Raw genomic sequence first — 24,052 nt, 5'->3', positions numbered from 1 at the left:
CTAGGAAGAGATAATATATGAAATGGTCCCAGGACAGGAACTACATTTAAGAAATTGGAAGAGTGTCAGTGTGCCTGACTTTAAAGCCAGGGAAGAAGTTCATGATTTAAGATGAACTCAAATGTTAAAATGTAGCTAGAATACTGTGTTAAGGACTTCTAAATAGACTGTGTTAAGCAATTTTGTCTACATTTCATTAGCAAGTAGGAAAGCATAAATGATTCTAAGTGAGAACATATTTTGAACAGACTTGCATCTTTTAAAAATCTGTTTTTTTAGTGAAGCAAAGGTTTGCTAAAGGAAGTAAAAGTAGGTGAGGGATGACCAGCAGATGAGGAGATTGCAAAAGTATTCCAGGTGTCAGAGAATGATATATCAGCCTTATAAGGTGATAGTAGTGATATAATGAAATGAACAGAATAAGAACATTTAGGAGTAAAATGACAGTATTGAATGGAAAGTAGCAGTGAAATAGAGGTATGAAGGGTTATTTTTAGGTCTCAGTCTTACATAACTGGGTGAATAATATAAACATTCACTAAGATGGTGCATACTGGATGACTGATTATAGAAAAGGTTGGTGGAATGAATTGGCTTATGATTTGCCTGATAGGATGAATTTACAGGTCAAATGGTGGTTCAAGGGAAAATCTAACCTAGAGACCCCAATTTAGAAATCATCTTCAGAAGGATGGGAATTAAGTCAAAAATACAGATAAATCTGCTTAGAGAGAGAGCACAAAAAAGACCCATTGGCCCAAAATAATCTACAGATTCAGTGTAATCCCTATTGAGATTTTAATACCATTCTAACAAAGAAATAAAACAAGCATTAACTGAAATCCATATGGAACCACAAAAATGTCCTAAATGGCCAAATCAATCCTGAAAATAAAGAACAGTGATATCACACTCTCAGATTCAAACTATACTAAAAAGCTATAGTAATCAAAGTAGTATAGCACTGGAAAAATAAGCACACATAAATGGAATAATATTGATAGCCAAGAAATAAACAAATGTATATGGACAGTTAATTTTCCACAATGCAGCAACAATATACAATGGTGAAAAGAAAATTCTTCAGTGAATGGTGTTCAGAAAACTGGAAAGCCACATGCAAAAGAATGAAACTATACCACTATCTCACATTATACAGAAAATTAACTCAAAATAAAAGGCTTGAATTTAAGATCTTATCTAAGACCAGAAAGTAGAGAAGAAAACATAGGCAAAGCACTCTGCAACTCTCGCTTCAGTGATATCTTTGGGCACTTGTCTCTAAGGGTAAGGGAAACAAATGGAAAAATAAACAAATGGGACTATATCAAACTATAAACCATCTATACAGTGAAAGAAACTATCATTTAATGAAAGACAGCCTACCAAATAGGAGAAATTATCTGCACATAAAGGGCTAATAGCTAAGATCTGCAAAGAACTTACACAGCTTAACAGAAAGAACAAATAACCTAATTGAAAAATGGGCAGAAGAACTAAATAGGCACTTCTCCGAAGAAGATACCCAGATGACCAGCAAGCACATGAAAAAAAAATGTTCATCATCACTTACCCTCACGGAAATGTAAATCAAAACCACGATGAGCTATCACCTCAAACCTGGAAGAATGGCCCACACTTAAAAGAACAAAAACAAGTACTGATGGAGAAAAAGAATCCCTCATGCACTGTGGGTAGAAATGTTATCTGGCCTAGCCCCTGTGTGCAGCAGTATTGAGGTTTCTCAAAATATTAAAAATAAATCTTCCATATGATCCAGCAATTTCACTCCTCGATATATATACCCAAAGAATACAAAAACACTAATTTGTCAGGATATGTGCAGTCCTATGTTCCTTGTAGGTGGATCAAGAAGTTATGGCACATATATATATATACAATAGAATACTACTCAGCTGTAAACAAAGATGTACACTTGTGTCAAAATGTGGATGGAACTGGAGGGGATTATACTAAGTGAAATAAATAAGATGAAGAAAAACAAATACTGGATGATTTCACTCATATTTGGGATATAAATAAAGGAATCAAAATAATCCCTAGAAATATGACTGCAGGGCCTCCCTGGTAAAGCAGGGGTTAAGTCACAGCACTATAAAACTATTGAAGCCACTGCAGCAAGAGTTCAATCCTTGGCCAGAGAGCTAACCCACATGGCACAGCAGACCTCTCCTTTCACACCCACTGCTCCCCTCAGCAGTGCATTTCAGTAGATCCGCTCATTCTGCTCTCTACTCTGTCCCTAGTGAATCCTCTGATACCTCCGTACCTCTGTTCCACATCACAGTTCTTGTATATATAAATAATCTTAAAAAAAGAAATATGACTGCAGAATTATGACTACTTAAGGGGGATAATTGGGATATGGTGAAAATCAGGGGAGGCCACTGAGTGGTTATTTGTGGAAGAATCTGGGTGCCCTGGTGTTGGGTGTGGTAATATACATCTGATGAGGTATGCACCTCTGTCCCTAATCAATATGCACTGCTGTAAACAATTGTTACCTGTACACAAAGTAAAAAAAAAAAGAAAAAATTCATATTTAGTCTCAAAATCCCTTATTTCCTTTTTTTCCATAACATTATGATGCTTTTGCATGTAATATTTAAATGCAGCCAAACACAAAAGTTCTACATAGTGCTTTCAGATTTATCACTTGCTTTATGTAGTGCCTTTCTAAACTTATCCAAAAGTGTAGTCCAAGATTTATAATATAAAAAGGAGCAAAATTATTAACTATTCTTTAATATAGATAATTTTAATTAATAACTGACTATATTGTCAATTCCCGATTTCTATATGCAAGTTTATAGACTGTGCGTCAAGAAATGTCTCTACATAGTTCCTAAGTTTTCTTGGGTCTAGAATTCACTCCTATTCCTTTTGGTTCATTCTTCTTGGTCAGTACTTTAGTCCAATTGCACAAGTTATACTGTTCACTTAAATGTATCTCCGTTGATGCTTTCAGAGTGCAGAACATAAATAATACATCTAAGCTAGTCCTCTGGATTTTATTTAACCATATATAATATCTAATCAAAAGATAAAAGAGTATAGTAGTCCTATAGAAAGCCTATTAGCCTAGTAACTTGGATCTGGATGCTAGTTCAAGGTCATCAATAAAAGGACTTGTGAAAAATGCCCAAACTCTCCGAGTTTCAGTTTCTTCACGCATAATCAGGAGACTGAGCAGGTTTCCAAGTTTCCTTGAGTTATAATATTTTGTAATCATGTGAAAATCCTTGAAGGTACATAAATTATTCAGTAGCTAGAGCTTTACAATTATCTTAAAGAATCCTTATTCACCAATTTTCCTAAAAAAAACAAACAAACAAAAAAAAAAAACCCTCTTGTCATATCTGATCATTTTTAGTGCTAGAAAAGTAGTAAAAATATTCATATTGGCATTTTCTTTTAAACTGATGTTGAGTGTATCATCAGACTCAAAACCAGTGGGAGAAAAAATTCCCCACTTCTGATGATTTTCTAATTCTAACTTGACATGGGACTTTTAACTCTGAATAGCCTCGTGGCATTCTGCTTTCCTTCTTACTGTGTATTCTGAAGGCTGACATTTCTGGTACGCTCAAATTTGCTCTCAGATTTCTTTGCTTTTCAGTTCACTCAAAGTTACTTTTTTTTAAAGGTCACCATTTGTTACATTGTGTTTGGTTTTTACCCATCGTACCAAAGTCTCTTTGATTAAGATATTGACTGCATATCATTTTTTAAACCAGAAAAAGGAACAAAAAACCAATGATATGGGGAGAAAACTAGAAAGGCGAAATGACAAAAATCACAAGTTAAATGGAAGAAACTGACACTTTTTTAAAATTTTACTTCATGAGCTTGTCTAAATGCTCTATGATATTCCTAGAGCACTCTGGGATGAGAGGAATTATATTTGAGAAAGGAGAAGAGGGTTACATTTACCAAGTCTTAATGTTAGTCAGATGACTTCAAAGCCAATTTGTAACTCAGGGAAGTCACAAGTCAATGTATTGCTATCTTTGAAACAGGCCACAGGTGATTATTCCTTGACTTATGTCCACCACAACACCTAACATATACATCGAGAACTATGCTGTACATCAGAGGTTCTCAAAGTGAGGTCTTCAATCCCCAACATACTCACAGGGCTATTGCAACGTCAAAATTATTTCCACAATAATTCTAAAATGTCATTTGCCTCTGTCACATGTATTCACTCACAGTGTAGAATGGATTTTTCTGGAGACTCTAAGACATGCAATATTGTAATAGATTTAATGCAGGAGCAGATAAGAGAATCCAGCTGTCTTCTATTAAGTCAGACACCAAAGAGATTTGCAAAAAATGTAAAACAGTATCTCCTCACTAAATATTTTATTTGTTCTTGAAAACAGAGATATTTTTCTTAGAAATATATTATTCATCATAACCTGTAACAAGTTTATTGATGTTATTTTAAGTGAATTAATAAATATTTCCTAAATGTCCCAGTTTTATTTCTAATATAGTATTGATAGATATAACCTACATAAATAAAAATTCTTTGGAATCTTCCATAATTTTTAATAGTGTAAGAGGTCCTGAGACCAAAAATACATGAAGGCCTCTGTTGTATACCAAAGTCTAATTATTGGTCAGCATCTTCCTCTAGCTTGGGCCAAAGACCTACCCAAATACTCTACACTCCCTTTCCTGCCAATGTAAGCGTTACCCTACCACGTCTCCTCAATCCTAAACTTTATGTTTATATAGTTGGAAAAATGTGGAGTTGATTATTCACTGAAGTTCCCTTGAAAATGTTTATCTTGAAATTACTATGATTTTATTTAATTTTTTTAGCTTTTAAGGTTTTGTAACCATGTTTTAGATTTCATTTATTAGCTAATACAATCTTGGACTTCAAGTTTTCTTTTTTTCTCAGTGTCTCATTGTCTTCTTTGGACAATGAATAATAAATGAACAGAGGTACTTATCTTAGCTATGGCATCATGTCCTTTTACAGAGACTCCATTCTGGATGCAATTCAGAGTCAACTAAATACTGAAGAGAAAGTACTCATGAAAGAGTCAGTATACAAGAAATCCATATAAAATTGAATAGTAAGCCCATCTGATACTATCCTTTTGAAAATAATTGTTTTTCTCCCCTATTTAGAAGTGCTTGTGAAACTAAGTGAGGTAACCTTAAGTTACTAATGTTCATTTGAAAATGATTAACCTTAAAGTAGTGACTTTTTCACTGGGACCCTGGCCTAATTTAAAATAGTTTTCATAATAAATGATTTTTTTTTTTTTACTTTACATGATCTCCTCATGCCAATAAAAATAAAGTATCTTTTCAAAAAGGCATCTTTTTAAGAATACAGGACCAGATCTCCATTATTACATTTTACATAATCTGTAAGGAAGTTTTATACAAATGTAAATAAAGACAAACTTGATATCAGCTCAATGAATATTCTAGTAATACTTTTGTTTCTTCCCCAGACACCAGGTGTAATATCCATGTCTATGGTAATTATTAGTTCTAAGGTTAGCACAATCTCTAGAGAATGCGTCCTGGCTTATTATTGACAGGAATTATTAGTATTTTTCATGCAAATGGGGTCATTGCAAAGTACAATAACCTGGCTTGTGGAAAATTCAAAATAGATTATAGTTCTTCGGTTACATATGACATTTCAGTCTGTAAATATCACACCACAGTCACAGAACTAATATGGGTAGCCCTCACCTCATGAAGGAAGGAGTTACTGAGCATGAAATGCCAACAACCATATGCCAAAAAAATGTTTAAATTGTTTCAGACATCACAGGGAAGAAATGCTGGGATGTGTGACAAACATGTTTGTCCATTGATCTATGCTTGAGTTCAGGGCCCTGAAAAGGAAGTAAGCATAAATTTTCCAGAAGCAGAGATCCCTATTAAGGCCTTTTGTTGAAAGAATATTTTAAGTCAACTAAAAAATATGATGCTTGTTCTTTCACAGAATGATGCTCACTCCTAAAGGACATAGGACTAGTATTGTTTTCTAGTGCTGATAATGAATTTACAACTGTTCGTATATATTCATAACTAACTAAATGGATTTAACTTAAAAAATAATTTTTAGTAACTGATAAAACTTTCATTTGAAAAGTCTGAAGAATTTTAAAAACCAAGATCAAAAAAGAAAATAAGCCATCTATGAAGCTTCTATTCAGATATTAGGTATTAATATTTTAATCCTTCCCATTTCTTTGTCAAACATCAGGAGAAATATGTACATATTTTAAAATAATACTATATTGCATAAATTTTTCATAGTATTTTCATAACATTAAATATTCTTTTAATATTTTTAACAACTGCACACATTCTGTGGTATGGTCATAGCATTAAGTTTATTTTTTAGGCATATTATTTCCAATTTTGCTTGCATAAGTATATCCTCACATATATCTCTGAGCATTTTTAGGACAAATTCTAAAAAGCAAAATTGTTAGATCAAGGAGTAAGCACATTTTAAAGATTTTTTTTTAAGCTACAAGTTGCTATATATGCCAGTAATGTATAAAAGAGCCCATTTCCCAGAACTTCATCAACACTGCCAACATCTCTTTTAATGTGGCCAACTCTTCCTGAAATAGTCAAATGCAAGTTATATTTGGATATGCTTTAATTCCGTTAAGCCTTAGTCACATCTCTGGATTTCATGTAGTTTGTTTCTTAACAAGTTCTCTTCCAATTTCTTCCTGAACTACAAGCAACAGTCATGACTAAAAGAGTTATCTCTGAAAGTGCAAAAATACTCTTTCCAGCATTTGCACATATTAATGCAAATATATAATTTTCCTTTGCACCATATTTTGCAGATATTACCAGAGTTTTTCTTCCTGTTCCTGAAGGAGTAAAAAAAAATACATGCTTCTTTTCCAATGCCTTAGATTTGTTTTTCTCTTACCTCTTTGACTGAGAGGAGGAAAAAACTCTGTGATTTATATGAGTGGTATTTGTAGAGCTAACCTATTGCTAATATACAAATTGCAATTTATCTCAGAGTAAAGCAAGAAAAGACAATGGGCTGTATAGTACAATTTTTCTCATTACTATCATGCTAATATATTTTTAGTAATCGCCCAACATGTATGGAGCATGGTACCAAGTCCTAGGAATAAAAAAAAATAGAATGAAAACTACTTTCCTCAGTGGTTTTATTTACTAGTTGAGGAATGAACATACATAATATAAAGGTAAATCCTAATAAACAATAACATACCCTTATTTCCCGATGGACTCAACCTGACAATGTCCTTGAAATTCAATGAAGTGATGCCTAAAGACTGAAATAGTATCTTCGAGGGCTTTAACTCACATCTTAAAGGAGCACTAAAATTTTAAGGAGAGAAGGGAGTGTGTTTCCAGCAGAGATTCTAATGCTCACAAAGGTGAGAATGTACATGGCATGGCATTTTCAAAGTGAAAAGAACTTACCAAAGAGTCAGTATGACAGTAGAAGAAAAACCTGAAGTGTTCAGCTAGCCTTAATGTCCAGGTGGGTTTAAGAGAAGTCCACTGGAAATATTAAAACATTTGATGTTTTATGAGACATGAACTTTCAGATAATTTAGAAAATTTTATAAGGTATTACTATGAAAAACATTAGTACTAACATGAGATAATCCTGTGCTAGACGACAAAGTTGCAGAAGAAATTAAAACCAGGCAAGTTGTTAGAGCCATTAGGATAGAAAAGTCAACAGAACTTGGCCCTGATTAGATGTAAAGATAAGAGAGTACTAGGAATTTCACAAACTTGTATTTAAATATGCTTGTACGAGCAAGGAACCTCCCCTCTACCAAGTACATGATATAGAATCCCACTGAGAAGGGTGTATTCTAGAATGTAACTTTCATGGCTTCACAGGTAAATTGATGCTTGAACTCTGACTCAAAGCAAAGGGATTATCATTTATCACTAGATGGGAAAGGGGAACAACTTAATGAAGAGGGCAAAAGAGGAACAAAGCATGGCTCTTATAATAGTAAGTTTACACAATCAGAGAGGGATGGTAACAGACTACAGTAGAGAAGTCTGGCAGCAGAGATGTTTTAGATGGAAGGACAATTAATTCAGTTCAGACATTCTTCAAAAAAGTATGTAGAGTGTCCACCATCCTGGCGGCAGTAGAAACACATCCAAGAACAAAACAGGCAACAAAAGTTTTTTTTTTTTTTTCATAGAATTTACATTCTAGTGTTCGGAATATATACATAACTAGAGTTATAGTACTATCCAAAGAGTTTTGTCTTGTTGTGATTTTGTTTTCTGTTTTGTCATTCATTTTAACAAGGCACATAAGAAATTTTAATACAAGCACATAAGAAAGCAAGGGTGATTGATATTTGACTTAAGTCATCACTTAGGCAAAAAATGTACCAAGTATCTATTACCTCTAAGACTTCAAACAGTCCTCAAGCTGATCTTGATGTCTAAAAGCTTCAGACAAATGGCTCAGTAATTGAGAGCAATAGAGTCAATCACATTTAGTTAGAAGAAAGTCAAGTCTCTGTGCAAAAACAAGCTGACCTTGTAGCTTTGCATTTTTATAGCACTCTTCCTTTGCTCTCAGTCTATGTTTAATGCTGTGCTGAGATCTCTTTTGACCTAGCAGTACTTCATCAGAGTACTTCTAAACTACAGTTCTCAGTAGGTCTCATTGCTTGAATGTTCAAAGGGACAAAATTATTGGAAAAGTATTTGTAGGTCAGAAATAAGGGTTCTGACTGACTAACCTTGGAAGTGAAATTGTTGCAATTAAAACGCTCAGTTTAAATGAAGATAAAAATATGTAACCTGTTTAAGCATTATATTTCAAACTATTGTCAAAGACAGTAGAGAGATACTGAGTAATACTCTTGACACTGTAGCTACATAGAATTCACCTTACCAGATAGGCTGAAAAGAGAAGGAAATTAAAGACTTCAAAGTTTTTTGACTTCCACAGTACTGGAGCAGACTGCAGATCATTCATTTAACTGATTGAAAATCAGTCAGTTAGTTCCCATACTAAAGGATTTGGTGTTTTACTTCTTTGTTTTTGAATCAGTTACTCTAAAGTTTTAAGTATGCATATTAATTTATTTCTGAAAACTTGTTTACTTAAAATTATTATTACCAAATCCCTAATTATTATCTAATCATATCAAAGACGTACATAAAATCATGTCAGAGCAGCATAGTACCAAAAGTTATCCCTGACCACTTCCCAGGCTCATAGCGGTAAATGAATTTAATTCTTCTGATGGGGCAAGAGGATGGCAACCTGAGGAGCCCACTGGAGGATAAATTGTCTTTGTAATAGGGTTTCAAATGCTAAATGCCTTTGGGAATTTAGTTCAATAAGAGAGATTTCTAAAGTACACATTAGGTATTAAATCTTAGAACTAGCATATGCAATCCAAAAATGAATAAGGCCCAGTTATCCTTAAGAACTTCACAGTTTAGTAAGATTTAAACCTTATTAGATTTTTATTTATTTATTGTGAGATACCTTAGTTTTCTGGTTTTCATTATGATCTGGCCCAAGTTATATTGTATTCCATTTTTAATCCTATAAACCATTCAGTCTCCAGCTGGTAATAATTTATATAACAAATGCATAACTCAATAAAAGGCAAAGATCCTCATAGTATTTTAGAAAAGATTTTAGATATCCTGTAATTCACATTTTATAGTTGAGAAAGCTGGCAGGGATCTAACTTTAAGCAAAGTTTCCAAAACCTAGTTGAAAGAGCTTTCTACTGTATTACATGAGAGTATAAAATACAAAAAAGTAATTGCTTGGTGTTCATAATGATCCTCTTAAATTATTGAATGAGTATTTTATTTTATGCACTGGGGGTGGAATTCATTCTATTTCCCTGATATTTCTCATACATTATTCCATACTGTTAACAGCTTAATAGATGTAGTTATTTTGTATTAGTTTTCCAGATCAAGAAATTCGTGAAGTGGCAGTTCAGCAATTAAACAACCTGTTGAATGATGAACTACTGGAATATCTCCCACAACTGGTTCAGGTAAGAATAGCAGAGTTGACAAGAGATGCCAGGATTTTAGGTAATAATTCTTTAAAAAAAAAAATTTCCACTGAATCAACAATAGACTACAAAAAAATAATATTGTATTTTGGCCAGCCAGTGGGCTAAATTATAGCTCATATATCAACCTAAGTAATATAGGAATTCTTTAGCCAAAATTAGCAGTTCCAATAAAGGAATATAAAAGCCAAAAGTTATTTTTTAAAAATAACTTTAGTTATTAATTAGAACATGGAAAAAAATAGAAAACCTTGCAATGAAATTTTTTTTCATTTGACTGAATATATAGAAACTATGAGAAATTATCCAAATAACTGTTATGTAATATAAAAAAGTAATTTGCTGTACATCTCATAACTTATGTGTCTCTTGCCTTCCCTTTATTAAAAAGTATTTTAATATTGATTATAAATCATATTAAAGTAAATTTGAAAGCACAAGTACTACCTCCAGATAATATTTTTATGATATCAAATATTCTAACATTGAAGTTATTTTAGAAAATAATATAAGTTCATATGGAAATATGACCAAAGACTGATTTCATCTGAATATGCTGAAATGTAAACAATTGCACATTTTACAAATAACAATGTAAATGACTAAGCATACAAACTATAAAAAGTATTTTCTAAGTTGATTTCATTTCTGTAAGAGTAGGTCTAAAATAGTAGTCTTTATATTTGTTTTTTGTTTTATTTTTAAACATAGACATTTTCTTATTTGAAATGCCAAGTTTTGGTTACAAGCTATTTTAAATGCTAGATGTCTCCAGATTTGAACATTGAGACCCATCAGGAAGCCTCTGTTAACAGACTTGAATACCAAATTACTTCGCAAATAGAATATGCTCTTCTCTGACGGCCTCCTAAAAAGAGCTCTTTCAAAAATAGCTGTATCATATAGTTACTTCTACCAACCTTTATCATTGTGACTTACCTAGAATTGCCAGGGTAGGGTAGTAAAAATGAAGTTAATCCAACTTACAGAAATACTATATCTCATGACTCATCAATTTGAGCAACATGCTGTATTTAACCCCATTCAAAAAGTAAGTTTTTATAGAAGGTTATATAAATTAAATACTTTTGAAAGTCCCACTCTGAATCAACACAATTGGCACCAGAAATATCACTGACATCCATATACCTGCAAATCTAAATATGACAAATTGTACACAGATTCCACTGCATATATACAGAGGTGAAATTAGGTGAAGTTGCCATTATCCCCTTATTAAAAATGAAGATGGAAAGAGTTGTACACTGTGAATAGAAAATAAATTAAAAATTAGAAGAATTTTCAAAATGTTAATTGTGGAATTTGTCCTTAAATTTTCAGGTTCTACCCTGACCTTAAAATTTTCTAAGACATTAAAAATCCTACCCTATTGACTATTTTCTGGAATCATGTTATTCTGTTACATGTTACCTTGTTGGCATTATGCATGCTATATTAAAGCAAGAAGAAAGGACTTTAAGACCATCATGAAAATAAGAGATAGCATGCATAGCTAGACACCAAATAAGACACAGACCCAGGAGTCATTACAAACCACTGCTAATAATAATTCAGGTGGGTTCCAAGAAATTCCTGATAATGTAACCTGCACTAGAAATGTTGCTTAAATCCTATATAATGAGACAGGATTTAGGGGGACATTATAGATAAAGTGTAGACCAGTAGACAGAATGCTCCAGGAATTTGGAAGAAAAAAAAAAAGAATATCTAGTTACTGGGTTCAAGAAGAAATAATGGTGAAATCTAAAATGAAACCTAAAGAGACAAGCCTGAAACTAAATTTTCTCTTCCTCCTATGCTTAGATGATATGCTCACTATTAGGGTGAAAACACAACCCATGACTGAGTTAGTGTAGTATTAGCAAGGGAGTAAAAGGCTACAGCTGCAGTTTAAGGTAGTACATATCATAGTCACTGTGCAGCATCTGTATACTGTGCACTCAACATCATCAAGAGTATGTGCAAATTTGCTAAAATCATCTTTGGCACTCTTATTCCTTAGACATTCACAAACTTTTACATGCATAAGGATGTTTAGTATATTGAGGTGTTCTTTCAGGTGTGTGCAGGAATGAATATTGTACTCTTCTGTATTCACTTTTTTTTATATACTGTGCTATCAAACCTGACTTAAACTCAGTATGCATGCATGTGTGTGTCTGTGTACAATTCAAATGGCTTATTGGATAACTAAATACAGAGTTTTTCATTTTAAGCAGGCTTGAGCAGTTTTATGAACAGAATATGGTTTTCATTTTCACAATGTACTAATTCCCAGGATGTTGATAGGGGTCCAGGTACTGACTGCTGATAGTATAGTCTCTACAGAGTGCAGGTAGCGGTTGCAATTAGCTCCCTAAGGGTGTCAGGGGCACCATTGCTATCTGTGTTTTCCATCAGGTTGAACATCCTAAGAAACCTTAAAGAGCTGTTCACAGAGATAAGGGAAAGGATTTGGGAATGAATGGATTATGGTGGCAACAATCAGCTTTGAAACCTATTAAGTAAGGCTTCAAGGTCTGTTAATATATCATTGACTTATTTCAACTGAGGCTGTGAGTGTGCATTAATTTAATTTCCAAAAAGTAGAAATATCTAGCACTTAATAATCCCATTTTTAAAAAATCCAGGATACAATGTGTGTGTGTGTGTGTGTGTGTGTTTGAGGATTTCCCTCTTAGGCACGAGGGAACTTGCTATTATTTATTATCCTGTGAAACTAAATCATAAATAGAGAAATAAATCAAACTTTCAAACCTAATTCCCTAATTCAAACCTATTTACCAGCCAATAAAGCTATCAAATATATTAACATTTTGTTAAAATGTTTCTTTCCCCAGATCTTTTCTCAGTCCTCTTAAGTCCCTCTCTATTCTGCTTTAACTTTGTTTCTGAAGGAAAAAAAAAAGAGTAATGTAATTATATCTCTTACTCCAGGCATTTAAGTTTGAATGGAACCTTGAAAGTCCTCTGGTGCAACTCCTATTACATCGTTCATTGAAAAGCATCCAGATAGCCCATCGACTCTACTGGTAAGACTAACTACAGTGGGTTTGGTTGCCCTTTTGTCACCTTCTCTCCCTGGGCAGCTTTAGAATAAACAGAAGATCTCTTTGCCTATTCAACACTGAACTGAACATCTTGCCCCCTTTCACCCAAGCCTAGAGTCTTCTCTGGCTCTTCCTTGTTTCTCACAAACATGCCAATTGTTTACCAAGCCCCGTAACTTCATACCTTTGATGCAGCTGCTTCCACCTATCCCTGCCACTGATAAAATTTCCTTACCAGACACTGAATTATGAATAAATAGTCTTGGACAGAAAACTATGTTGACTGCATAGATTACTGTGGGTAGCCTTACTGAAGTGGAAAATTGACTTGTAGTTTCCACAAGTCTCTATTGGAAGGGTGAATGTGCTATGAGTAACCCCTGTTTTTCATGAAGAATTAAAAATAAGCTTTAGATTTGGAAGATTAAAATCTTTCAGTCCTAGTTTGTGCCTTAAAATGTGGCTAGGAACAGAAAACATAACATTTTGGGTTCATACCCAGGATGCCCCTCCTCCCATCATATAACAGTTTCATATAGATGCTTAAACTCAGAGCCCATCTCCAATTTGGGTAGAAAACAAGTAGTGAGATATTCGTTTCAACAGGGATCCATCCCCCCTCCCCAATATATCTGTGTCCTAGCCTTAGGAATCTGTGACTATGACCGTATTTGGAAAAGGGTCTTTGAAAGGGTGATTACAGAATTTGACCTATATTTGGGTCCTAAGACCAATAACAAATGCCCTTATGAGACATAAAAGGCAAAGATACACACCCTCACAGACACAGAAAACCATGGAGGTATTGGTCGGAATGATGCAATCCAAAGCTCAGAAATGCCTGGAGTCACCAAAAGCTGAAAGACATAAAGAAGGATTCTTCCCTAAAATCTGGAGAGAGAGCACCACCATATTCTCATCTCCATAATCATGACAATAAATTTCTGTTGTTTAAGTTAACAGTTTGTGGAAACTTATTACAGCCATAGGAAATTAGTACAAAAAAGGAATGGACTTTGTAAAGGACCCTGACTAGATTGACCAGAATGTCACATCATGTAGGAAGCTTGCTCTGGACCCTCCTCCCAGTCACTATCTGGGATTGATCAAGTGTTGCTCCCACAGCACTCTCCATAGTGTGCTCTACAGGACTCTACCTGATGCCATGTCACAATACCTTAATACCACAATTCCTCAGTCTACTTCCATTTCTCAGTCCATGTAATGACTAATGGTAGCAATCACTTAATATTTTTAAATATACTAATCCCATTAATGTTTGCAACTCGGGCAATACTAAAAAAAAAAGTTTAAAATCATGAAGTCATAGAAATTTGAGTCCATCAATATTTTTACATGCGTGGCATCCCATATAATACATTCTCAAAGGCAATGTTGTGGCCCCAGTCAGTTCCCTTTTCCTGTAAGGTGTACTCATTTTGTAGCTTCTGTGGGTGTTGACTGCTAATGGATAACAACCTCTTCTCTGGAGAATTGTCCTCTGCTAACAAAACTATCTGGCTTTGGAGGTAGAAATTCCGCGAGTACAATTTGAAATCCAGAGCCTCCCCAGGGATCATTAGAACTGGACTTGACTTTGACCTCATCCTTGTTAACTCCTTTCCCACACTAACTCCCTTTTAGGAATTTTTTCCTGAGGAACATTCCTTCAGTAAATTATATACCTCTAGATCCTTGAATTGTAGTCTGTTTTAGGGAATGTATATAAACATTTCCTTATTAAAGATAAAGATTTAATTATGAATTGAAAAATTATGGCATTGGTATGCTTTGGGACATGTCATAAATGGAAAAGCAGTGTCACAATCTTACACATTCCTAATACTAAGTTCACTTGAATGAGTTCCAGGAGAGAGAATTTGAATCAAAACCCACCATGTGGTAGGGAGCCAATAACATGGCTCCCGTATAAATTATTTAACGCATATGCTGCAAAATATGAAAGTGTTTTCTTCAAAGTGTGGGGAAAGCCTGAGATGAAGCTCCTATTTGCAAACTCTGTCATACTTTTTTTTGTTTTATTCACTCAGATACCACAAGCACCTAGTACAATACTTGAGAAGTATTCATTCAATACATTACTTTTGAATGAAGGAGTAGAATTAAGTTGCCTGGACCCAGCTATGCACATGCAGACTTGTGACAGAAAGGGGCAGAAGAGAGCTGCTTGAGCATACAATCTAGCTTGATGCCAAACCAGAGTAGGCAAGTTTACAATTTCTGTTTGACCTAAGCAGTTAGTAGGCAATGAGGTAGAATGTGAACAGAAGCGAAGGATATACAGAGTCAGAAATTAGGGCCTGAAGAACAAGTTGATGCAATGGTGTCAGCTGAACTTGTTAGGGAGACTCATGGAATGAACGAAGCTAAGAGGGTCTCTGCTATCATAAGCCTTTTCAAGGTGGTACCTGGTATTATATTTAGAGCCATATGCTAAGCTTTAATGCTACCCATAAAGTTAAGATGATGCAAAATCTTCGCATTTTCTAAAAAATCTTCCTTAAACTTTTCCTTATCTAGAATGTTAGGGTATTTTCTCAAATTAGGGAATACATATATAAAATAATGTGGAAATTTTTCATCATGTAATTTGAAGTCATACATGTTCTCTCACCCCTCTCCTAAATATGTCTCCCTGATGCTTGACATTCTCTCATTGGTGAGTCACTCCTTTTTGATAAGTATTTGCTCCTTCCCAGCAGGTCTTTTCTAATATGAAAAAAATATACTCAGAAGATAATGTTTTTGGTGAATTAGTTTATCATTTGTTTATGTGACAAGCATTTAAAATGCTAGACATTGTGGAACTATTAAAGATAGAAGAAGAGAGTGGTCCTTCCTAAAAAGCTCACAGGCTAAAAGCATTAGCGCCCAGGCAGCAGAAACACTGGAAGAGGGAACCGACAATTTCTGTCCATTTTACAGTTTTGTCTGTCACCTGTTCCAAATACAACCAGAAGGCAGAGGGGCAAGACTGGGCATGACGTAAATGAAAAAAGCTAAATTTGTGTGCTCCCCTCCTGTCAGTGTCAAAACCGGATAGCAGCATACAAATGAATGTACAAAGAAAGTAAATGCTCTCTCTGCTCTGATGCCTGAAACACTCCCTGAAGAAAGAGTAAAGAGCTGTACTTTAGGGATTCATCAAGTTAATAGAGCACACATGATACAGAATCAATAGGCAGTTGTAAAGCCTCCATCCTTTACTTTCTAGAATCATTATATTGTTACTAATTCACCTTTTTCCTTTACAATGTAATAAATAATAAATTATTGCTTCACTTTTTTGTAAGGGAAAGATGTCTCACTGTCATTTAATATTGATCTGTTACAATCATCTTTCTCCCACTTCTCAGCAAAGTATACACCAGATAAAATCCCTTGAATAAGTAATATGCTTAAGCCAGCAATAGCAGTTCTCTACCCTAATCAATATAAAAAAAATGTGATGTATATTTGTAAGAAAGTTTACATTTTAAATAAAAATCTATAGTAAAATCCAGTAGTAGTTTTCTAGTTGAGGATTTATATAGGAATAGTTTTTTGGTCTGTTTTATTTCTAAATTATGTGATAATTTTATGTCTTTTTTAATAAAAAGATTTTTAAAACAATATACAATTTTATTTTTTAAGTCATTTAAATTTTATTATTACTATTAAACACATATTAAAAGAGAATCTACCACAAATCAGAGCAAAGGTCAAGAACAGAACTCTACCTTAAATTTATCCCTCATTTAAATTAATTTTTCTTTAAATTCTTCTATTTGGTTACAGAAAATGTAAAGAATTATAAAAATGAACTTTTCATATATAGAGGGACATCAAATGCTGGAGCATGGATCAGATCTGGCCTTTGGAAACTAAACTTTCTGAGCCACTCTCCCGCAATTTTTCATTATAATAGCCACATGCAAACCATCATTGCTTCCATAGATAGTCATCTGGTTTCTCTAAGTAATATCGGTGCCCCTGTGTCACAGTTTATGTTAGAGATTTGGGTTAAGGCCATGACCTTAGATATTATGCTACTTTATTATTTCTCAATCAGATTACAGCTTTGCTATAGCCAACAAAAATTATGATCAGTAAGAAATCATTCTGTTTAGAAGTTTATCTTCTAATATTCAATTTGTCTTCATTTTGGAAGTCAAATATACACTAGCATGTATAAAGTCACAGCATTTGGATTCAAATAGAAACTTAGAAATTATCTGCTATAATCCCTTTTTCCCCAGAAAGGGATTTCAATAAATTAAGTGACTCACCCTCTAACAGTCATCTAACTGGTTAAAGAATTGAGATTTAAATCATTTTTTTCATGACCTCTCTTTCCAATTCAACATCTACTTACAAAAATAGTGTAACTTCAAGAATCCACAAAATGATATTTCTATTAATAACTAGGATCTCATTTAAGTTTTGACAATGTAGCCTTTCCTTAACTTCAAAGAAAAACTGGATAAAGCAATATCCAAAATTGAAAAACTTATACATAACAGTTCAAAATGTCTGCCATTAGCTGTTGGTGTGACCCACAAATGCTGTCAACTGAAATATAAATTAATAGGCATATGCAGTGATTTCCCCCTGGAAACTGTATACTTGAAGGAATTTTGAAGGAAAAAGTAGATTCCTTCCAGAATCTTTTTTATTACTTCCTTATACAAACACTATATTTTTGTGTTTGTTTTACTATGATTAAACTGTAAATGATGAGAAAACAATCAATGGGCAATTCACTTAGTAGACTCGGCTTATACTTATTTTTCAATACACATTGTATAAAGCCAAGACTTCCTTAGTTTTCTCAAAAACAGTATTTGATTAAACTACTAGCAATATGCTAATTAAATCCAAGTCAGCCAATTTCATCAAGTTAAAGGACTTAGAAAATAAATTCCTATAGTCCAAAGCAGAACTTGGCAATAGTGAAATGCAAACAAAATCACTCTTTGGTTTTCTTGCAAATTAAAATTTTCAGAAGGAAGTTGGCTACAGAAGCCTAAAAAGTAAGGGGACACATCTAGATTGACGAGAAAGAATCAAAAGTTACCAGCACACTGATAGTACTTGCCAAGTCTCCAAATTGTAGCTTGGTTGTCCCTAAGTTGGAGTTCTCATCTGAATTCCCTCAACCTGGAACCACATAAAGAAAAAGAAATAATCAGAACAAGATACTGAAGGTACTTTTAGGTGCCAAGTCTAAGAATAGCACATACCACTCTTGCCTCTATTCCATAGGTTATAAGTCAGTAAAAGGCACTTTTAACTGCAAGAGAGTGTAAGAAAGTGAACCAGGTATGTACCTACAAATGGTAGCAAAACATTATTTAATCTGGTCAACACACTGCTCCCCTCAGCAGTGTATTTCAGTCAGTCCGCCTGTTCTGTTCCCCTGTCTCTGGTGAACCTTCTCACGCCCCCTCCCCACACCTCTGGCCTGTACCCCTGTTCTTGTATGCATAAATAAATGGTTTTAAAAAATGGAAGGAAAACAGTATTCACCATAACTGTATATAAATTGGTTTTCCTTCTTAAAATAAAAAATTAATCTTAACAAAGTAAGACTATTACCAAGCTATTCAATTAAGAATTATCATTTTGACAGACATCCTCTAAAAATATCTTTTGTCCAAAAATTTTACAAATAATTCTAAGAAATTTAACCTATGGGTATATTTTGTGACCATAGTAACTAGAAGGTTCATTATTAAATATATCTATGTACCTATGATGAATAACTGATTCTTGGTAAAAAGGTCCAGAATTGATTTAATATTCCTGCTTTCTCCTTTTTTTAATCCTTGCCCTCCACCCCATCATTCTCAAAATATCTTCTTTAAATGCAATAATCTGATTTACAGTTACTACCAATACACCCAATTCAAAAACATTCTTAGCCAATAACCTTCTTCACTCAACTGATCTTTAGATCCTATTGTTTCTCATAAATACATCTTGAACACATCCTTTCTTTTTCTATTTCCATGACTAGCCCCTAACTAAAGTCTTTAACGTCACTTAAATGAACTATTCCAACAGGTGCCTAATTGTTTTCCTTCACTTCTATTCTTACCTGTCTCCACTCCATCTGTCCCCCACACTGCACTCAGAATAATCTTTATGTAATACAATTTGTCTCCTAACTCATAAAGTAGGCTCTAATTCCTGGGTAACCCCCAATTCATTAGTGTAATTCCTTAATTCCAGTCAGCTCTTTCCTGCTGACAGGATTTTAAATTAGTAGACTATAAAAGTATTTTCCCTTAGTAAGCCCTTGCAATAGATTTTCCCAAATTCAACTTTGCCTACCTCCCACACCCATCTTGTGTGACTTTCTATATGCAAACATAGTCTTTTCTATTTTCAAGTACTTACTCAAATTTTCAGAGGTCTTTCATGCTTTGGTGATTTGTGAATCATATTTCCCTCTATTTGATATGCAGTTGTCCCCCTATTTAGGACTCAGCTCAAACTTTTGTCCCTTTGAAGATATCTGACCTCAGCCCTTGTACACACTGTCAGTGAAGTTCTTGGCATGTGTAAGGGCAGGAAGGGCACAGCGCAGGTTTTTTATGATCCGAGCAGACCAGGTAAAGAAGGAGTCCTGGAGCCCTTGGTGGTTTTTGCAGGCTTTTATTGGGATTTACCAGGTACACAGCAGGCTGGGGTGCTGGGGTGGCCAGGAGGCTGGCAGGCCTCCCAGTCCCCAGCAAGTCTTCACTCTTTCTGGGCTCTCTGGCATTCTCTGGTGGTCTTGTTCCCTTCTGCTTCCTCTCTGCTCTACTGGTGTCCCAGTGACACTGCCCTTATAAACCCAGTCTCTCAGCATGGGTGTATCCACTTATGCATGCCCACACCCTACTCCAGGTGCCCGCCATCAGGCATGCATTCAGGACCATAAGGATCCATCATCAATCCTAATGGCAGAAAAGCCTGATACTTTGCTTACCCTAAAGCACGGTTCCAGAGTTTATCTTTGTGGCAGCTCACTGATTTTGTAATACACCTAGTTTATTTGCATCTTTTTGCTGTGTTAAGTCTCTGTGTTGACTTGGCCTTAGTCTAGTTCAATCATCATCTAGTTGATGCCATATCCATACAGGTCACCAGGCAGCAAAAGGGCTGATCCTCTCCCAACATGAAACAATTTCCTATAGTTTAGAAATATGATTTTGATATCATTTCTATATCACCTATATCTATATTATTTTCTATATTATTTCTATATCAAACTCCACAGAAACATTAATTTTATATATCATTTCTGTATCATTTTCTATATTTAGAATTGGGACACATGTCATTTTGAACCAATTACCTGATTAGATGATAATCGGGTAAATTAATTTACCCAATTGGTTGAAATATTCAGAATTCATCTTTAAACTGGCCATCTTCTCCTAAGATTTTGATATTTCAACAAAATCTGATACTTTATGCAGGATGAAGGGGAGAATAGAATTAGTATAGGTATAATCCAAAGCTACTTTTCTGGCCTGTGAGACCATATATTAACTATCCATCCTTAATACAGAACATTGCATGGTACACATAGGGTTCTCAGTTAATACTTGCTGGATGAATTTAACATTATAATTATACCACATAATTTTGTGTGATCTAAGGTCGATTTACCTCCACTAGTGTTTTTGATGATGCATGCCCGTAGCTTACATAATGTCATCATGCAATGCTACCTCAATAAAATAAAATAAAAAAAGCAAGTGATCAGAACATGTTATACTTGTATGGCGTTAACCATTTGTATTTGATAATTTAAAAAAACAGACTCCCTTAGCACTCTAAAATTGGGGGGAAATTGCATTAAATGACTTACCAAATTCGATGAAGTTTTTGGAGAGGAATCAGCTGTTAACACTAATCAGAGCCTTTCCTCTGACTGATTCTAGTGCCAGGAAGGCACAATGCAGGATCTCTATGATCTGGGCAGATGGGTAAAGGAGAGTCCTGGAGCCCTTGGTGGCTTTTTCAGGCTTTTATTGTGCTTTTTACAAGGCAGTGGGCTCTCAAGAGTCTTCAGTCTTTCTGGGCTCTCTGGCATTTTCTCATGTCTCTGCTTCTCCTTTGCTGCTCTGCTTGTTCTGCTCTTTCTCTCATTCTGTTGCTCTCACTCATTCTCTGCTGGCATCCCTATGATGCCACCCTTATAAACCCAGTCTCAGCCCAGGTGTGCCCACCTATGCATGCCCACACTGTACTCCAGGTGTCCACCATTAGGCATGCATGTAGCATCACAGGGAGCCATCATTAATGTTGATGGTGGGAGGGCAGGAAAGCTTGATAATTTTTCATTTACCCTACACTGATACTGTATATCAAAATCCTGTTGAAAATAAAAGGCTACCTCTAGTGATTTATTGAGAAATGTTTTGTGAGGAGGTCTGTAAGGGCAGGAATGGGCACAGGGCAGGTTTTCTATGATCCAAGCAGACTGGGTAAAGGAGAAGTCCTGGAGCCCTCAGTGGCTTTTGCAGGCTTTTATTGGGATTTACCAGGTACACAGCAGGCAGGGGTGCTGAGGGGCCGGGAAGCTGGCAGGCCTCCCAACCCCCAGCAAATCCTCACTCTATCTGGGCTCTCTGGCGTTCTCTCTGCTTCTCCTTTTCTTGGCTTCCGTTCATTCTTGGCTTCTGCTGGCATCCCCGTGACACCACCCTTATAAACTCAGTCTCTCAGCCCAGGTGTACCCACTTCAGGTGCTCGCCATCAGGCATGCATTCAGGACCACAGGGTTCCCTCATCTTTCCTAATGGCAGGAGGGCAGAAAAGCCTGATACTTTTTCCTTACTCTACAAGGTGTTACCAAACAACCAAGTACTATTCTTGAAAGTATAATTTTCTGTACTATGACTTTCTATGAGTTTTGGGAATTATGGTAAAGTTTTGGTTTGTTTTTTGCTCCTCTGTTCCCCAGTTTCTTTCTTTTCTGGACCATGAAGATTTAGTGGGGTTTTTTTTTTTTCTGTTTTGCATCATTTAGTGATTTAGTCCTGTGTTTCCAGGCCCTATTTTACTTTCTGTCTTTGCTCATCAAAAAAGAGCACTTGAAAAATGTTGAGTGGAGATTTTTCCTGCTTTCTTCTAGTTCAATTTTCAATTTCATTTGTTTTCTGTCATTATAGTTACCATAGAAAGACAGTTACCTTCTTGTTCCTTGTCTGAAGTACTTCATATGTGTTGCTTTCATGCCAACAAAATCCAGACATATTTCAATCAAATTCTTGTCATGTTTAAAAAGAGAATTCTTGCACTTGTTTTGACATGTGTAATTTATGTATGGCCAATAACGAGAGAACAGTTGGTGCAAATAGCGCTTGTCTTCTGAGTTGACGGTCTGCCTGATACACTAACCATTCTTGACAATATGTCAAATAATTGGTGCATCTTTCTGACTTTAGTCACTTGCAATGTTAAATGGAGAGACCCTAATATACATATCCCTTTCCTTTTTAAATTTATCAATGTGTATGTGTCTCCTAAAATGCTGTAATTGTCATTAACTTACCAAAATGGTGGAACTTCCATCACTTTTTCCAAATAAAATTTACCAGTGCTTTTGGAGAGGCTTTTACTGAAACTGTTGATATAAATTGATCAGAGATAACTCTGAAAATCTTGCAAGACAATCTAGAGCTTTCGTTATAAGTTATTTTAGGGGAATGCTGAACAGGCAAACCAGTAGACATCAGTGAATACAGGGAAGACATGCAGGAAAATGCACAAAAAAATACATTGAGGAAAAAGAGTATAAAATTAGTGATCCATTCTTTCATCTATTCCTTAAGTTTTTATTGAGTGTCTATCATATATATAAATTTTAGCTCTTTGGTGAAAGATAAAAATGTGAACAATGAGTCATAGTAAATATGATTTAAGTTGTGTGATTTTTTATTTTTTTTAAGATTTATTTATTTATTTATACAAGCACTGGGTACAGTCAGAAGTGCGGGAGGGTGAGAGAATTCACCAGAGCCAGAGCAGGGAGCAGAGCAGGCAGAAAGACCGAAGTACACTGCTGAGGGGAGCAGCGGGCGGCAGGAGAGGTCTGCGCGCCTTGTGGGACCCTCCTCTGGTGGCCGGGGAGCAGCCGGGGATCGAACCGGCACTGCAGAAGCTGCGAGCAGCTTCTCAACCCAGAGCTCAACTGTACGCCACCCTAAGTTGTGTGATTTTTTAAATCCTCCTAATATCTGGTGATTTCCTCATATGCTAGAGTCCAGTTTTGAAGTCTGTTGTTTCAAGAAATTAATTTTAAAATTTCATTCAGTGATTTTCAAGTCTACTTTGATTGGATTATAAAGCCAAATTCAGTGTATTCATTCACAATTATTTAGTCTCAGAAATATTGATAGTTGTATAAAGTGTTCAGAGAACTCCGATCCAGAATCAAGGAATTTTATAATTGAATTGGAAATTAGATGGTGACTTCGATAATATTCTATAATATTTTACTGCTCTTACTCTGCTATAAATATTAGAATATTAAGGTTTATCAACTCTAGTATGACTCTGATTGGAAGAGTATGACTAAGAATGTGAATCATGTAAATCTTTGTTTTCAATACTTCTTTGTGTGTGACATCATTGTCTTGTGGTGGACAAGATGTAAGAAGCATTCTAAAATTCATTTCCAAAAATTACATCACAAATTACATAAAATTGACAATTACATAGAATATGAATCTTGCATGTTTTACATGTGATTCCTCATTCTTACCAGCGTTCTTGCTTTGTTTTATACCAATTCAGATTTATAATTAAAATTCAGTAATAAATTTTAATAATAAACTAATTATAAATGGGAGAAAATGGGATCAGAAAAGTCACAGCAAAACAAAC

The 24,052-nt window shown here is 34.9% G+C and overlaps 1 protein-coding gene and 1 long non-coding RNA gene across 2 annotated transcripts in view; one reads left to right on the top strand and one right to left on the bottom strand.

Annotated features, from left to right (window-relative positions):
- PIK3C2G (phosphatidylinositol-4-phosphate 3-kinase catalytic subunit type 2 gamma) overlaps nucleotides 1–24,052 on the top strand; it is a 312,676-nt gene that overhangs the window by 88,266 nt on the left and 200,358 nt on the right. The window contains exons 16-17 of the mRNA XM_054696764.1: nucleotides 9,980–10,073; nucleotides 13,053–13,147. Coding sequence (XP_054552739.1) covers nucleotides 9,980–10,073; nucleotides 13,053–13,147 — 189 coding nt within the window. The remainder of the gene's footprint in view (nucleotides 1–9,979; nucleotides 10,074–13,052; nucleotides 13,148–24,052) is intronic.
- LOC119247663 (uncharacterized) overlaps nucleotides 18,087–24,052 on the bottom strand; it is a 35,719-nt gene continuing 29,753 nt past the window's right edge. The window contains exon 3 of the long non-coding RNA XR_008552256.1: nucleotides 18,087–18,325. This is a non-coding gene — a long non-coding RNA (uncharacterized LOC119247663). The remainder of the gene's footprint in view (nucleotides 18,326–24,052) is intronic.

The sequence above is a fragment of the Talpa occidentalis genome, unplaced genomic scaffold (genome assembly GCF_014898055.3).
Source record: "Talpa occidentalis isolate TD23 unplaced genomic scaffold, MPIMG_talOcc4v2.1 talOcc4.16, whole genome shotgun sequence".
NCBI lineage: Eukaryota > Metazoa > Chordata > Mammalia > Eulipotyphla > Talpidae > Talpa > Talpa occidentalis.
This window is presented reverse-complemented; position numbering and strand designations above follow the sequence as displayed.